This window comes from Phyllostomus discolor, chromosome 7 (assembly GCF_004126475.2).
Source record: "Phyllostomus discolor isolate MPI-MPIP mPhyDis1 chromosome 7, mPhyDis1.pri.v3, whole genome shotgun sequence".
NCBI classification, from domain to species: domain Eukaryota; kingdom Metazoa; phylum Chordata; class Mammalia; order Chiroptera; family Phyllostomidae; genus Phyllostomus; species Phyllostomus discolor.
Window position 1 is genome coordinate 81,033,944 of NC_040909.2, and position 18,690 is coordinate 81,052,633.

The 18,690-nt window shown below is 34.8% G+C and overlaps 1 protein-coding gene across 2 annotated transcripts in view; it reads left to right on the forward strand.

The window, feature by feature from the left end:
* The window catches only part of ZBTB10 (zinc finger and BTB domain containing 10), a 29,914-nt gene extending 13,596 nt beyond the window's left edge, over nucleotides 1-16,318 (forward strand). The window contains exons 3-6 of one of the 2 annotated variants that reach the window (XM_028518898.2): nucleotides 5,624-5,728; nucleotides 10,696-10,872; nucleotides 11,075-11,247; nucleotides 11,501-16,318. In XM_028518898.2, coding sequence (XP_028374699.1) covers nucleotides 5,624-5,728; nucleotides 10,696-10,872; nucleotides 11,075-11,247; nucleotides 11,501-11,806 — 761 coding nt within the window. In that variant the 3' untranslated portion in view covers nucleotides 11,807-16,318. The remainder of the gene's footprint in view (nucleotides 1-5,623; nucleotides 5,729-10,695; nucleotides 10,873-11,074; nucleotides 11,248-11,500) is intronic. The other variant, XM_036031059.1, reaches the window with a different exon arrangement.
* The last annotated feature ends 2,372 nt before the right edge of the window (nucleotides 16,319-18,690 follow it).

Sequence of the window (18,690 nt, forward strand, 5' to 3'; positions counted from 1 at the left end):
ACCATAGGTAGACACCACTGAGAGTGTTGTAGTTAATTACTTTTCTGAAATCTGAAATTTTTGCATTCTGTGTCTTACCCCAAGCGTTTCAGATAACAGGTTATAGGCCTGGATTTTAGGTTAGTTTTTTACTCTTAAATTAAAATTCCAGATGTTCTGCCCTAACTTTCCAGCATCCTTTTTCATTGAATATATTATAAAGGATGAGCTACAGGTGGTAATGTTAAGTAATTTTTCTTCAGAAACTGTTAATAATCAGGTTTTAAATGGTAGTTTGAAGGCCTTATGCTCAGTTTAAAACATAAAATGGTCACTAGTTAATGGGCTATAAAATATACTAATACCTAAGCATCTTCAACACTTAGTCTTAAAAGAATGCTAGTAAGACTATTCTGCCTTCTTTCCCCCCGATTTTTACTTTTCCTCTCCCTTGTATTCTTTTCCTTCTGTCTGCTGTATTTGACTCTAGATAAGGCTGTACTAACCTGTAAGTTAGAACCCCTAAGGAAATAGACTGTGTGCACACTAAGTCTGGATGCTGAAGAAGCTTTGTGTACATCAGGTAGAAAAGCATTTTTATGATTTCTACCTGCTAAGGTTACTAATTTATCTAAACTTCTAAAATGTCAAATCCTAAGTTTTTATAGTATTGAACATTTGATTTCTGACATGGCTTTAATATTGTGGGTTGACCACATAGTTTCAAATTTTCAAAGCTTATTCTCTAGAAACATTATGTTATAATCAAACATTGCATTTCTGGGGCTCCAGAGTAGTTTTCCACATCATAATATAAGAGGAAATTTGGTAATAAAATTTTTATTTAAAGCCCCAAGAAACTAAGCAACATGCCAGATAATTGCTGACGTAACACTGAGCACTTGTTCACAATGGTACCCTAGGCAGTGTGTTAAGTGTTCAATAAGAAATGTGGCAGGGGTACAGCTGCTCAGAAGAGTTGGGGGAAGCTTCCTGGAGAAGCAAACAATAGGGTTGGCTCTTGTGTGTGTTGAAGTTTACAAGGAGGGGAAGGAGGACATTCACCAACTGCAAGGTAACAAGAAGTTGGAATAGTGGTTAAAAGAATAGAAGGGGGAGGGTATTGCAGGGAGGTGAGGTTGGGTGAATAGTTTAGGGCCAAATTGTGATTCTGTTTGACATAGTAATAAATTGTGAATTTTATTTTACAAACTCTGAGACAATGGGAGGTTTTAACTAGAGATTCAGTCTGTTTATATTTGCCTTGAACACAAAAACATTTGCAAGGTGTTATTCATAGAGTGGAGAGTGCCCTAGGGAGCCCTGTTAAGGCCTAGTCATGGAAGAAATAACAGGCTTATTTGAGCAGTGCAAAGAAACAGTAGAGTCTAGTCTAAGACAGTAGTCACTTCAAGTCAGCAAGCTTCCGGGTGAAGGGAAACTACTGTTTGTTGAGTCTCTAGGCTGCTACAGGAATTCAGGATGCTTTATATAATAACACTGCAACTGAATTTACTCCACTGAATGGAGGAAAATCTTGATTGCAATGAAGGAAGAGAAAAATAATCTATATCTGTTTATAAAAACACTTTCTTTCTGTTGCTTGTTAATCAGATTTTTAAAAGACCCATGAACAAGAGGTCATGTTTTAAAAATGCAATAATGGTTAATCAGAATTCTTTTAAATGCATGCTAAGGAGGAGGTGACTTTAACAATAGACAAAAATGTATTGTAAAGAACTGATAGCCCAAATCTAAGGTCCACTTTAGATTTTGACATGGTTTTATTAAATAAAGAGAAGGTTAATAAGTGAATGCTGGTTTAGCAGAATATAGGTAAGGTTTATTTTTGCATTTAGCAGAAAAGAAATTAAGGTGAATAGACTTCTGCACTTTCATTTCCAGCATTGCAAATTGAACCACCACCTCCCCCTGCCCTTTTCTTGTGATCGCTTGCAGTGTGCCAAGCGACACGTTTGGTGCTCATAATACATTATCAGGAGGCAGTGTGATACAGTTAATGAGCAGTGCAGCACTCTGCTTATAGCTTACCTTAGTTTCCTCGTACAGTTGAGGATAAGAATGTTCTTACTATTATTACATAAACGTGTAAAGTTTGAATGAGAAGGCATATCCAAAAGGACTTACTGCTTGATGCATAAAATCTGGTTTTAGTTTGTGTCTACTTTTGGGCAGGGATCTGCTGTTTCCTGTTCATGGGAGAAAGACATTTGTAAAAATGGAAGAAGTTTTACATGGCTTATCATTTAGCTTTGACTTGAATGATATTACATAGCACATATAATACCTGCTACCATTCAAAAAGCTATTATCTTGTGAAACTGTTCTCCAGAAAGGTGTGTCATCTGTAGAGAGATCTTAGTCCTTTTTGCAAGTTTTTAGGTGAAGTGGAAGATTTCTATAGCAAAGTTACAAATGTTTAAAAAGCAGTATGTTAGACTTATTTTTTAATCTTAAAATTTTAGAGAAAAGTTGATGAGCAAGAGTTACTGTTTTTGCTTTCCAGTGAAGCAAATGCATTCCTTAATCAAGTGAGTGGTTGGTTGCCCAGCTTCTCTCCTACTCATGTCAACAAAACTGATGAAGAATGAGTTGCTAGGCAGTGTGGCTGTTTTTAAATAAGGTACAGCAGTGATATGATGTATTGGTTCCTGAGTTAAGCATGATATTTATGAAAAATTATTGTCAGCCTGGAAGAGCTTACCTGTTTTGAAATTTGTTGTTGATATCAAGAACTAAGTAGTTGGTACCTCTCAAAAGAGATTTAGTATCTATAGCATGGGTATGATTTTGATTTGAGAGGAAATATTGTATACAGGAAGAATACATTTGCCATCTTTTAAGCATACAGAATACATTTTAGGGTGAAATGTTCTGTACTTAGTGTCCATGTAGGATTAAATATCATAAATTAAATTCTAATACTTTAGAGATAGGGTAGGAGAGGGGGTTTGGCATCTCTGGGCTATAATGGCAGAGTTGTCTTGGGCCACACTTTAAGTACACAATGCTAATGAAAACTGATAAGCAAAAAAAAAGGTTTTAAGTGAATTTATGATTTTGTGTTGGGCTAAGGGTTGGACACCCCTGGTTATTTTAAGAACCAGTAGAGGAAAGCCTTCAACAAATCACTATAGAATGTTATGTAAATAACATTTATACCCTGTATTTACAAACCAACTTGGGAGAACTTAAGAAGTACCCTCTGAACAGACTACACTTTAGAATGACTTTTTAAGAAGAGATACTGGGAAACCTAGTAAAATTGTTTGGATAATAATTTGAATTTTATTTTTTATTATTGAAATACATTTAACTTTTCATAGGAAACCAAAGGTACTGAATTTCAGTTAATTATTTTCAGCTTATGGGTATGTTTTACTGTTTACTGCACACCAGAAAACTGAGAAGTTATTCTTCAAATGCTATTAATTAAAACTAAATTAGTAACACAGGTTGTAAAGGGCAGAATATTTAAGCCAGCATTTGACATTTTTTGAAAAGCTTTTTATTTGTCATGCATTTTGATAAATACTGGGAAAAGGAAACCTAAACAGTATCCCTGCTCTGAAGGAACAGGTAAAGAAGTCTATGACTGTTTACTGTCCATGAACTTCTCAGTCATCCTCCTGACTGCCAGCCCATTTCCTCTAAGCAGTAATGTCACAGTCTACCTGACAGAAAATAAGAGCCATTAGACTGAAATGTCCTAAGTGCCTATCTTCAAACTGTTCTCTGGACAGATTGTCTTTGCAGACAGACTCTAGGAATCTTACAAATCAGATCACTTCTTTTGGTGGTATTTCTTCAGTACCTTTAACTTCTCTTGTTAGTGATTTGTGTCCTTTGGGCATCTAACTATGTTTATTACTTTCACCTTAAAAAAATCTTACTCTGTCACTCTTCCCTTTTTACAGCCAAATTTCTCAAATTGTGTTGTATCTCATAATTCATTGTTTTCCATTCACAACACAGGCCACTCTTACTCTTTCTGTTTACCCTACCAACCCACTTAGGTGCTCAGTTTTCTTTGATGAAATGAAAGTAATGCATATTTCAGGCCTCATTTTGAATTCTTGACAACGTTGTCACAGTAGACTACTTGAAATACTTCTCCTTAAGCCTTTTTATATACCCTTTTGTAGATTATTAAATCTAGTATTCTTCAATAAATTGGTCATTGCCTTTTCCTCATGGTCTCATCTGTTCACTCCCATGGCCTTATTTACCATGTATAGTCTATAACACATTTTTGTCACCAGTTCAAGCACCAAATCTATAGCCTTTGGTACTAAATTCCTCCACTTGGAAATTTAAATGGAAAAAAAATACTAGTTAAATTTTTTGAGTGTTTGCTATATACCAGGCCAAGAGCTAACAAGTACTTTTCATTATATGAGTAAGTCTGGGATGGGGCCAGATAACCCTGCTGCTACTTTAGGGACTACATTAGGGACCAGTGTAGCAGTTCTCAGTCACAGATGCAAAACAGCCTGCTTCACTGCTGTGAAGTGACAGAGCTAGTCCCAGGAAGTATTGGGTTGGCCAAAAAACCCACTTAGTTTTTCCATAAAATAAAAGACATATTTTTCATTTTCACCAATAACTTAATTGATTTGGATATTTTGAGTATGCCAGACACTGTATTTTTACTGTGTATAATGTGCACCCACATTTTTGTGCACATTATACATGGGATTATTATACCCATGGTATGTAATCATGATACCCATGTATAGTGCACATCCTTATTTTCCCTCAAAAATTTGGGCAAAAAACTGCACATTATACATGGCAAAATATGGTATCTCCTACTACTGGCTTACAGTGGATAGAGGCCAGGGGTGCTACTAAACATTTTCCAATGCATAAGACAGCCCACAGCAACGAATTATTTGACCACAATGCCAAAAGTATCAAGAAACTTTGCAAACCACTTTTGACATATTTGATCAGTCACAGCACCTTCTTCATACACTGCACAAATCAAATTTTGTGTTTCAGTTGCATTTTTACCTTTCTTGAACTAATAAAGCATAATATACTGAAAATGTTGCATAGCTTTTCCATCTTCAATGGCTGCACAAAAATTCACCAGTTTTTTAAAATGCATGCTGGTATGGCAGGTATCACAATACAATATAACAAAGTTGTTTTGAATGAAATTAAAGACAGCTAAGCACTACTAGAGCCATCTTACAAAAAAAAAAACAAATGAACTTTTTGGCCAACCCAACATCTAGAATTTAGCTTCTAACCCACAATTCCTACCCCAAACATATTAAACCTTTTTCTTAAATATGTGGTAGTCAGTGCATAACTAAACTTCCTAAACCTACTATTCCCTCCAGAATTGGTTCTCTTCTAGGGTTCCCTGGCTGGAGTACCAAGTCATCCTGGCTCTAAAGCTTGTTCCTATCTAGTACACTATATTTAATGTTGAGCGTGCACATTTTCTTGCGGTTGAAAATCATGTCTTATGCTTCCATGCCTTGTAGGTATTCAGTACTTGGAAATAGCCTTTCTATGTCTGCCTAAGAAACAATTCCAAAAGGGAGTGGTGTTTTGCATAATGGCTATGGTATGGTTATAAATAACAGATTATTCTCCATTTCCTTTTCAGATCTGGATGGTGCTCTACTCTCAGGGCCAGACTGTGATAGGAATGTGAATGTGAATGCAAACTTACTGGCTGAAGCCAACTTGGGTCAAGACGGAGGTGATGTTGGTAGGTACAGTAGGAATTTAAAAAGAGTACATTTAAGAGCATTTGAGGATTAGGAAGTTTTCATGTACATGTTTATTAATATCCTCATGCAGTATCTTTTCCTTAAAGGAGAGTCTTTTTTCTTTTTCTTTTTCTTTTTTTTTTGAGGAGAGTCTTTTGTTAGCCAGTGTCACCCCAATAAATTCAATACAAAGGAGAAAAAAAAGTATTATATGTAAATATTTTCATCTGTGGTGGCTGTGATTGTGATAGACTTTGAAAGCCTAGTAAATACAAATAGATAGGTGTTCCTCATTTTAGAGGACATTTTAAAACTCTGAAATAGCAAAAGTAATTATGGTGGCTTTCTGCTAATACATAGATGGAATTGAGAATGGTAATTATCAGAATAATTAATGTATTTGAATTAGCTTTGTTGTAAAATCATAGCATGATTCCTGATGACTACAGAAATGTTAATTGTAAATAGTAAAATGGTCATACCTTGGTACTTGTCGGCTTCAGAACTCATCAAACCCTGTAACTCATTGCATTTTGATGGAAAAAAAAAAAAAGTTTCAGCACTCAGCACTTGTTAGGGATTTGTTGCACTTTCCAGAACTCATACAAGTCACAGCGCTGCCCCACAGGACAAAATGCTTTATCACTCATTGAATTCATTTGGTACTCATTGGTTTCAGTACTCATCACAGATTCCAAAACAACTTAATGATGAGTAACGAGGTACCACTATATTTATATCAACTGTACTTTGGGAGAAGCAGCCTGTAAGTAAGGACAGAGAATCCTTGAGTATTCTAAAGAATTACATGAGCTTGGCTGGCGTAGCTCAGTGGATTGAGCGTGGGCTGCAAACCAAAGTGTTGCAGGTTGATTCCCAGTCAGGGCACATGTCTAGGTTGCAGGCCACGGCCCCCAGCAACCGCACATTGATGTTTCTCTCTCTCTCTCTTTCTCCCTCCCTTCCCTCTCTAAAAATAAATAAATAAAATCTTTAAAAAAAAATTACATGAGTACATTATAAGTCAATTGGAAAGGGAAAAAAGCTTTCTTTACAGAAGATATTTTGCAACATCCACAGGAAATAATTCAAGAACATCACTGGATGATAAACCACTATTGATGGGCTTACATGATGATTGAGTGAAAGGGTATTGTAATGGCATATTCACATGGTCTCAGTAACTTCTAATTGGTTACAGAGGGGAAAAAATTTCTTTACAATAAAGAGATCTGATGAACATTACTATAACCAAGTGATTAAACTTAGTACTAGCAGTAAAAGAAACTGAAATAATGTGCCTTCTGGGGGGATGCATGAGCTGGCACACATCATCACCTATGTGGTATTCTTGCCAAAATGTTTCACCCAGATCTGGTCACATGGGAAAATCAGACAAATCAACAGAAATCCAGCTGGTCTGTATTCTAACATGTTAGTGTCAGGAAAGACAAATAGGAACCACCAGGTTGGTGCATTCACAAGGAAAGCAAGTGAATACACCATGTCAATCTTGATTGCATCATGGGTTGAAAAAATGACTAAAAGGGCATTTTGGGAACAGTTGGATATTTAAATGTGTTGTATAGGCTAAATGATAGTTATGGAACAATTTTAAATTTCTTAGATGTCATAAATGTGCTGTGGTTGTGTAGGAGAAAGTTCTAGAAGATACATGCTATTTTTAGGGGTGAAGTATGGGTATGCATGTTTTCAAATAGACATAAAATGTATGTATGTGTAGACAGAGCACATGTGGCAAAAGTAACATTTGCTGGAAAAAAAAATATATATATATAGGGATATTGGATGTCCATTGTTTCCACTCCTGTAGCTTGGAAATTCTTTAAAATTTGATGGAGAGGGAGACAATTAGGGGGTCCTTCTTACAGAAAGCTGTTGGGCTTCTGAATGCAGTATACACTGACCAAAATTAAGCCATTTACATCAAACCTTGTTTGCAACTAAAACCAAAGCACAGCAATCCTGCCGAGTACCAAGTGTGTGTTTCAGTTTACTCTATGCAATCTAACAAAAATTTGGCCATAATTTACCAGATACACATAAATGATTTAAGCAGCAAAAGAAAATTCAGCTTCAAGAGAGTAAGCTCATGTCTTGAGGAAAAGTAAAAGTACATTAAGAATGTAAAGCCAAGTCCAGTTTCTATGCAGTAGGGTAGGGTGGTTTCTCCTAACTGTTGAAAAGAATTTACAAAAAAGGTTTTGAAATGAGTAGTTTACAGATCAGATGGGTTGAATTTTGAAGACTTTGCCTGTACAGAGAATTGCCACGGACAGGAATTTTTTATTGACCTTATTTTGGTTTAGAGATATGTTTCAAGAATGGGTGGGTTCAGTTGGGCTATGTGAATTTATATGTAAAGTTTTAAATTTGCACATACACATGCTCAGTGGATAATGGTCTATATAATTTATCTCATTCTCAATAAAATACACCTTTGATTCAGTTAACTTCTCTTTAGGAGACACTTTGATCCATTGGAGTTTCTGAAACTGAGATAGCCTTGATTATAATTTTGACTTTAAGAACATTGCTTTCTTAGTTTGCCATTATGGAATAATGTACTCAGAAGGATATTATTTCTGAGTATATTATTGCTCAGAAATAATGAGAATCTACCTCATTAGGTAAGCTCATTAAAGATCTACCTCAAAAAACTTAGCACAGTTTTGAGGTAGATCTTTAATGAGCTTAATGATCCTTCAGTGTATTGATTTACAAAGGAATACCTTTCTTCACTGCTCTTATGTTTCCTACAGGATACTGGTTCTAAGAATTTGGAGAGATGATAGAAGCTTGGAATGAGGCTTTTTTAATTTGAATTATTTTGAATTTCAGCATGCTGTCTTGCCTATCATCATGAATGCTTTTTATTTTATCTTTACTGCAGGTTATTTAGAAAAACAGAATTTCAAGTATTAAAAACTTTAAATTCTGACTCTTAGATTATCAATTTGTATGTTGTTTTAGGGCTATTCTTCTATCTATTCTTTTATGTAGTGAATAATATTTAGTTGAAGATATTAGCATATCTAACATGATTTCTTATATTAATTTTTAAGTATTTTGAGCAAGTCAAAAATACCTTGTGCATGTTAGCATTTGCCAGATACATGTACTCAACAAATAACTGAAGTGTATTTGGACATTAGAAATCAAAGGTAAGACAGTCCCAGTTCTTGCTCCCTTAGGGCTTACTTGGTTCTGCATTGGTTTGGACAAGAACTATGAATCACAAACGTCAAACTTTAGAAATGTGAAGATAATCTGTTCCACCCCACACACATAGATAGGGTGACACACTTTAGGGTTCTGAAAACCATAGTATAGTTAAATGGGCTTTCTTTTTTTTTTTTTTCCTTTGTTTTTTGTTTTTGAGACGGCTTTCCTAACAGTAAAAAAGGCGGGGGGGAGGGGGGCGTGTTTTAAGTAAAAAATAATTTATGTTAAAACTAATGAAGTATGATTTTTAACTACCTGAGAGACTTTTTTTGCACTGTTGGTTATTGATACTGTCATCAAATAAGTCTTAAGTTCTTTTAAATTTTAAGAGAGGCAATGTATTGGGTTGGCCATAAGTCCATTTAGTTTTTGGGGGGTACCCCCCCCCTTAAAATAAGACAATTAAGTTCTCCATCGTATGGAAATAAAAGATGAACTTTTTGACCAACCCAATACCTGGCATGTAGATATAGGGAAGTAAAATCTTAGAGCATTCATTTTTGGCAAGCACTCTTTTATCAAAACCATGGTGTCCATGGGAGGAAAACTGAGCCTAGAAGGGAGTATTCCAGGCAGAGGAAAGAATGAATGCAAAGGCATTGACATAGGAGCCATCTTACCACAGAGGGACAGAACAGAGACTAATGTGGTTGGAACAGAGTGCCTAAGAGGTAGTTGGAAGCAAGGGCTAGGTCAGGTAAGGCTTTGTAGGATATTCGAAGTCCTTGGCTTTTACTGAGTGAGATGGATAGTCTTTGCAGGCTTTTGAGCATAGTGCCAAACTCTGACTTAAAATTTAAAAAGAATATGATGATGATTGTATTGAACAAAACTCCAAGAGGACACATAAGCTGATGGCTATTGAAAATAATCCAGAGGCAAGGGTTGGTGGTCAGTTGGATCAGGGTGGCAATAGCCATGGAGGATTCTGGATTCACATTACTAAAGGATAACCAATTACAAGGAATGTTCAAGATGAAATTAAGTCCACAGGAGATAATTCCTACTTTAGCTGAAGATCCTCAGGCACAAATTCCCTTAGGGACTTCAATTATTCTATTTTGATTCTACCTTCTAGATTTCCATTTAAGAGGATGGATTTAGCAAGAGGTTTTGATGAAGCCCTGAAAGGGCCAGTTACCTTGCGCCAAGGTGTCTGAAACCACAAGCAAGAGACTAATAATCTACATTTGTAATTTACTTGTGTTTATATTTTTCATCCTTAGTCCATTTTTCTTTAGAATTAGTCTTAAAACAAGACTGTGATTGTTTGGGGGACAAAAGGAGACTATTGTGTTCCACAGCTGGGTTTCGAGGTGATAGTCTCAAATGATCGAATAGTCAGGGATAGCAGTTATTAAGACAGAGTTCTGTTTTGAATGTATTTGAAACACAGTATTTAAAGGAGCAGTTTCATGTGGTCTCCACACACCATTAAATAATACTCAGGTTTATTTCACTGAGTTTTTCCTATGGTTGAATTGTACTTTAAACTTTAGATTGTTTTCTGTTTAAGATGCTTGCCAATTAGGATATAATTAGGATAATAAAGAATGAAGACATCTCAGTTTTACACTAAAATGTAGAGTTTTTTTATTTAGCTATTTTATACTAAGCTCTTCTATCAAAATGATGAAATGTTTTTATATATTTTTTTTGATTCTAGCAATAGACCTTTATTACCACTATTACCTGAAAAATCACTTTTCAATTGTATTAGGTACCTCACATGATTTCAAGTATGGCCTAATGCCTGGCCCATCAAGTGAATTCAAGTATGGATTGCTACCAGGTACTTCAAACGATTTCAAGTATGGATTGATACCGGGTGCTTCAAACGATTTCAAGTATGGATTATTGCCTGAATCCTGGCCAAAACAAGAAACTTGGGAAAATGGCAAGTATTAGTCAACTAAATATCTATGGAATTATTTTAAATGCTTAACAGTTAAAAGCTTCCATATTCTGAGTTTAAAAAAAAAAAATCAAGAGAGCAGTAGCCCTGTATCAGTCCCTGTTTTCAGGGATAGTAAGCTGTTGATAGCAAGTTTTCTGTTTATATATAAGTGCTTTTTGTGTGTCTTTTTTTATTCTCAAAGGTGAATCATCTCTAAACACGAACAAGTTAAAATGCCCTCATTGTACCTATGTAGCCAAATACAGAAGAACACTAAAAAGGCATTTGCTTATTCATACGGGAGTCAGATCCTTTAGCTGTGATATTTGTGGAAAACTGTTTACTCGCAGAGAGCATGTAAAAAGACATTCCCTGGTAAGTAACTTTAAATATAGTTGATGTTTATGTCAGTCAAGTTGAAGGTATTTTAACACTGTTACCTGCAATTTTAAGGAAGGTTGAATGTTACATAATTTTGAACGAATATGATTTATGAATTGATACTGAACTTTATACAGCAAAACAGAGGTATATTCACTGAGGGTAAAATGGGTGATTAAATTTGAATGGTTCAAATGCATTGTATTGTCTACACCATCCTTATTGGATTTTTCCCCCCTTCAATTAGGTGCATAAAAAGGATAAAAAATACAAATGTATGGTGTGTAAGAAGATCTTCATGTTAGCGGCCAGTGTTGGAATAAGACATGGATCTCGACGCTATGGTGTTTGTGTAGACTGTGCAGATAAATCACAACCAGGAGGGCAAGAAGGTGTAGATCAGGGACAGGATACAGATTTCCCTCGGGATGAAGAATACGAGGAGAATGAAGTAGGAGAAGCTGATGAAGAGCTGGCTGATGATGGAGAAGATCAGAACGACCCGTCTCGATGGGATGAGTCAGGAGATGTTTGTATGTCTCTAGATGATTAACTGGCCTTCTATATTCCTCAAGGATGCTGCATTTGGACATAATATGAATCGACAGTTTGAATTGTTGAACTTGAAGGCTTGCAAAATATGGTACATGCTGGATGATAGTTTTGTTGCTGTGAAAACTGTAGGGTCAAAGCCTTATAGCAAAAAATTTTTTTTTATATTTGCACAGGACTGTACAGCAAACAACCTTGTGGTTGGATTACATGGAGTCCCATAACTTCAGTCATTTATCAAAGTAAAAATATTTTTTATTTATAGGATATACAATACTTCTTTGGGTCTTATGAAAATGGAGTACCTGTCCTTGAAAAGCTGACATTCATGTACCAGTTTAATATGAATGAAGAAAATCCATTTATGAGAATACGGTGACAGTTGGCCCAATTACTCTGTCCATCAAACCACTCAGGCTAGTTTGTACTAGTAGAGTTTGTTTCTATTTTTATTTTTATTAATTTTATTTTTTTAATACAGATTTTCAGTGAGGGGCCTTTTCAACCCCATTGGTTGTACTTTTCTGTATTTTCCATTTTAATTTGCTTCATAAGTTAAACCAAGTCTCTTCTAGTCTTAGGTATTTCTTAATTTTGTGCTGATGGGCATGTTTATAAGAACTGGAGAGGTAATTTATTGGAATGAACTAACTGACTTCCTCCGTTTCCCCTTCCTTTTTGACATGAATTTTACTACTTCACAAATGAAGAATGATGTTGCAAAGTTACCATGGCGAAGTTGGCAAATACCACTAAATGATTATGATTTTGAAGTAACTTTCTCCTGCTGCTCTAATATGATAAATGGTTACTATATGATGTTTTCTGACATGGTATTCGGTTTTGGGAATCTGTTACTTTGGCACTATTCTAGTTTGCCTCTTTTTATTTTTGCCAATGTACTATACCTCAGTCCTATTTGAAGAGACAGAATCTAATTGAAAGAAGAGTCATAGAAACAATAAGTAAAATGATTTAAGTTTATCCTCCACGTCCAGTTTGGTTAGCTTGTTATGCAACATAAGTGACATATCAGGTTTTTACTCTTGTGCCCTTTTATTATTAAAATTAACACAAAAATTGCATTCTCTTTTGTTTCATACTTACTGGGGTATTGTTTTAAAATTATAAAGACAATTAATTTTTCACATTGATAAATAGTTTTTCTAATAGTCACCCAGATTCAGCAATTTGCAGAAGTCTTACAAATAAAATATGGAGAGGCTTTACAATTTATTATTAAATAAATTTTTCAGGGTACAAGCCGTGATGTATTACAAAGTAGAAATTGTCAGATTTATTTAGCCTGATGATAGATGAATTAGCTGATTGTAAAACTCACAGCAACATTTCACATAATTAATATTAACATGCACAACATTTATCAGGAACATATTGTATATTATATAAGAGTAAGGGATATCATATTTTCAGCTTTCTTTTAAATAGAAATTGAGTATATTTTCCTATTTTATATCAGGTAACTAAATTATGCTAGTCCTGTGAGAAAAGTTTCAGAGTACACTTTGACAGACATAATTCTTTTGGTGCTCCATCTGATCAAAGTTGAAACATTGATACATTTTAAGAGACGAGCTTTCTCGCTGTCTCTGATTTCAGTAGAATAATGGTTAAATGTTAGACACTGATGTTTCTGCTTGGATCAATCAAAGATGTAAAGTGTAGCTATATGGTTAGATGCATCTTTCGTTATCTAAACTTTATTGTAGTTTCTACGTAAGTGTAAAACTGACATGCATAGTTTTGGTTTGATTTTTGTTTAGGACTGAAGAGTATATCTTATTCTCAGTGTTCTAGATAAATGAGTATAATGTAGTTCTGGTGGGGTCCAAAGTAGATGTTTGTTGGGCAAAGATACTATGAATGAAAAAGTATTTTAAGCATAAAATGTTCTGCATTGTGAATATGTAAGTATAGTATAAAGATTTCTTTCATACCATTTATCCCCCCCTTTAAAATAAACCATAGTTTACAATTGGTAGATCTGTCTATATATAAATATATATTAAAGAGAAAAGATATATATCTGAAAACCACCTAAATCTGCTTTATTAGACTACAGTTCACTTATTGCATAGAAACTGGACTTGGCTTTACATTCTTAGTATTTTTACTTTTCCATAAGACATGAACTTACTCTCTTTAAGCTGAATTTTTTTTTCCTGCTTAAATCATTTATGTATATCTGGTAAATTATGACCAAATTTTTGTTAGATTGCATAGAGTAAATTGAAACACACACTTGGTACACTACGGGATTGTTTTGCTTTTGTTTGATTTTAGTTGGAAACAAGGGTTGATGTAGATGGCTTGTTACTATTAATTTAAAATATTCTATAATTGTCCATTACCTTTTATGTTGTGCTGTGACAGATTTGGCTATATTTTTAGTCAACTGTAATATGATACTTTACAATTTTGTTTTTAGGAAGGTAATCCAAAGGAAAAATGTTTATACTCTTGAATATATTAGCCTCAGCCTATATAAAAATTTCTTCTTTAAAGTAAACGTTTTGCCAGAAACAGAATTGACAGATTTTTCTACTTGCTGACTGCCTAACTTATTTTGTTCCATGATCTCTAGGGACTGCCTTTACCCCTCTAGATCTTTTAAAAGAAAAATAGTTTTAGTACTAAGGTATACTACTGGACGTTTCTATTTTTTTAAGTATATTCTTTTTCTGACTTACAGTACAATTTCAGGAAGTTGATAAATACTAAGAACTTATGATTGGTCTCTGAGGTAACAATGGAATACTCATAATTTTGTCTGTGGAGCCCTGGCAGAATTATGTGTTACACGTTTGCTGAATTTTTCTCTTGTAACTTATATTTTAAATGAAAAATATGTCAGAGCTTTTAATTTTAATGAAGGGGAAGAGTATAGACTGTTCCTTTCCTATTTGTTCTATAGCAACAGACCCTCTCATATAAATCAAGATCTTGCATTATTTCTTAACCTTCTCAGAGACAGTTACCTCCATATAGTTCCCACTTTGTCATTGCCTTTGGCCCTTGTTTTTCATATTCACTACATGTTTTGCTAAATTTAATACCCTAGCTACTAAGCTGAAAGAAGAAGAAACATAGGAAGGGGAACTGAACATTCATGAGTAGCTTTGAAATTTAGGGGGAAAACACTAGCTGGTTTGGATAGAGCCATCCTAATGAGAAGAGTGAGATGAATGATTAAACTCATGTGAAGTGCTTTAGAATGGTATCTGGCAGTTTAATAATAGATGTGAACCAAGAGGAAAAGAAATGAGAAAGGGGGAAAAGTAAGAGATGAAAGGATCAGGGCTTGGAAACTTCTCTTACTACAATATGTAAAGGCCTGAAAATAACTGGAGCAGTATAATCATGGGGACAGTATGAGGAATATGGGTTTTAAAAATCATAAATTTTAAACTTTGATAAGCTTTATTTATATTTTTAGGACTTTGTCAACATAGAATGAAGAGTTTATTTTTCTGAATAATGATTCCAAAAGCTACCATTTTTTAGTGCCTACACGTGCCATTGCGCTTTATTTTACCTATTCCCCTCTAAGGTAGGTGCTATTGTCTCCATTGGGAGGAAAGGCTCCAGAGCAGCCACCTGCTGTAACTTGCCTAATGTTCTCATTAGGCAAGTAGACACCGCCACATGGGGCAAGAGCTGGCTTTGAGCAGGTCTCATCTGAAGCCCAGGCACTTTTTAGGGGCTCTATTGCTGCCTCCTTAAACCATTTTTGTAGAACTTCAGCTCTTTAAGGAGTCTTCTATGGAGACATATTTTCCCTTTAAAACAGCTACAGTAGGAATTGGAGTGTCTAACCCTTTCTCCCCCAAATATCCTCAGTGATATAGCCCTTCTTTTGTCATCTGACTACAAATAAGGTGCCCAACAGTGTGGCACATGCTATGAATTGGCTGTGGCATTTTCATTTTTAAATGGATGGTTTTTAAATGAAGAACTAAATATGAACCCCAGTTTTTGTGCCGTTCAGTCACCCAGATCCTTAAACTTAACTATGATACATGCTACAGTATACATGCTTAAAACAGGTGATTTTTCTTAGTCACTTTAGGATTTAAAATGGAGAGCTTTGTTCCTGCTGTATCCCTGCCCTCAAATGAAGTTGAACAGCTCTAGTTTAACATGTGTCAGGGATAAGCACACATTAAGCCCTGAATTTTTTGAAATTGGGTACTTAAATTTTGGAGTACACTGGCTATTGAGAACAAAATTTTGGGTTTAGGAGAGGGATGGTTGAGGCCATTATGAAATGGGAGAATCAGCATTTAAACACTGTAAACATAAAAAGAACACTTTCTTCTGCCTGCTGTTTGTAAAAGCTCTTTGGAAAGATCTTTTACGAAGACCAATTTTTAAATGTAATTTACCTACCTAGTGTAAGTGTCCTAAGACATGTATGTAAACTTCCAAAACTGTTTTGTGTATTTAGAAAATACACAAGAATCTCTATCAAACCTAAAAAATATAAACTTGTGAGCACTAAATGGCTTCTGGCTTGTGAATTTTGTTGACTCTAACATTTAATTCAGATTTCTTTGCATTTAAAGTGTACAAAATTAGACTAATTGGGGTAGGGGAACGCCTCTGTAAACTTAGAGTTTTAATGTATAATTCAGATATCTTTGTACTTAAGGTTTACAAGTTTGAATTACAGAATATTTAAGGGTTCCTGTTTGTGTGCTTTTATAAAGTAAATAAGTGACTCAAACTACCTCTTAGTATTGCTTAGAGAGCTACTTCAGAACACCAGTGATTTGTAATCAGCATGTCATTTATCACAATTACTTTAAGAATTCTTTACAGGTTTTAGAAAACATTAAAATCTTCCCTTATAATTTACATGTGTTCATAATTTGGGAAATGAGCTGAAAAGCAAAGGTAAATCACTTCATCCCATATTTCCTGCATATTAGTAGATTAATAGGTTATATTATAAAGCATATAAATTTCAAGTCTTTAAATAATATGGATAAAACATACTTAACTAGATTTTTTTTTAGGTTTTTGTGGTCTTAACAGTAGAACAAAGGAAATCACAGAATGACCAGATGTTCATGCTTTACTAAAGGAATGAAAGTTACGATTTAGTTGGGAGGAGAGCAAATTAAAGCAGGGGTAGGGAGCCCATGTAGCATACAATGCCCAGTTTCCTTAGTCTTGTAAGAAAACTGTCAAGAGAAAGAAAAATTAGATATACCTTGTATGCTTCCAAGCAGTTGAGACCACTTTGGTCAAGATTAAAGGGTAGTTTATAAAAATTACCCAAAGATGAAATGGGATCGCCTGAGAAAAACCCCAAATCTACCACTGGAGATGTTCCTGATAAAGTGAATGACTACCTGACAAGCATTTGGTTAAGGCAGTTTTGACCAAACATTTCTGTTGAAGGGTGCTGTATTTTGTTTTAAATTTTTCAGACCATTGTAGTTGCTAGTTATTTGTTTTTGCTTTACTAAAAACATTGATAAGGTTATGTATGTGTAAATATTATGAAGGGTATTTTGACACCAAAAAGGGCACAATTAAATTTAGAAATCATGTTTCACTTTATGGAAAAAAATTGCTGTTGAACTTTTTTCTTTTTCCCTACAAGTCATCACAAACAAATTTAATTATTGGATCTGTGGTTAGATAGGAAATCAAATGTCCTTCAAGCCTTAGTCTGTGTCATAACTATCTGATTTTTGTACTAAAAAAGGAAATATAAAAGTGAACTACAGGATATCTACTAAATTGATTAAAGTGAATAAAAAATACGCTCCATAACTGCACAGTGCCTTACTTGCTATGAATACTACCTTCTGACCATCAGCCAGATATTTTTTTTTCCAACATCACCAAAATTTGGCAATATGAAAACATTTATCTTCCAAGCACCATTGGGTACATATTTGAATCTTAGTAAAAGATGCACAAAAGACAATCTTACTTCTTGGCACATGTCCCAACAGCTGGTGAGAGAACAGTACATAAAATGGTTTCAAGGTAACTGGAATTTTTTAGGTTGGAAGAAACTTGAGAGTAATAAAGAACCGATTCCCAGAAAGATTGTTATGATGACTTTGCCATGAATTTTAGGACAGGGCTCCTGAACTTCTATTTTAATGTTTTTCCCTATATCAAGATGATTCAATAAATTTTAGATTTGGGAAAACTCTGAAATTATACACTACAAAGTATATTCAAATACAATACCTGGCACATAGTCTGAGCTCAATATTACCTACTAAATGAATGATAGTTAAAGGCAGCAGTAACTTAAGGATTTTGCCTGCTAGTACCTAATGGCTTGTAACTTTCAAGCTAATTTTGTTTAGAAGTAGTTTGTGTTGCCAAGCACTGGATATCACGCATCCTGGGCCCTTGGCACCCTTACCTGCAATACACCCATAGGTGACCATAATACCCAAAGACAATGACTGAACCCAACCTACAGCAAATATTTAGAGATCTCAATGAAAAGTCTTGTGATGTTTTAATGTACACCACCTCCATAACTCAGAATACTTAGTAACAAGATTAAGTATTACCTGTTTGCTGCAAAAATATTTGTTTCAAAATAATTGGTGTAGTTACCACTAACATGTAAATGTCTAATATTCAGTGTATATAAGGAAGATGTGAAAACCTAGGAAGAAAGCCCTGTTGGAGTTTTCCCTTGATGTAGTATAGAATGCACAATGCATCAATAAAGGTACTTGGAGCTGATGGTTAAGTTGCAAGTAGGATTTCTGTATTTGTGAGGAGGCATGTTGAGGGATGGCATTTATGTCTTGCCATATGAAACAAATGTGTTCATGTGAAAGATTCATGGAGCTGAATACTTCTGTCACCTCATCCCCCTTC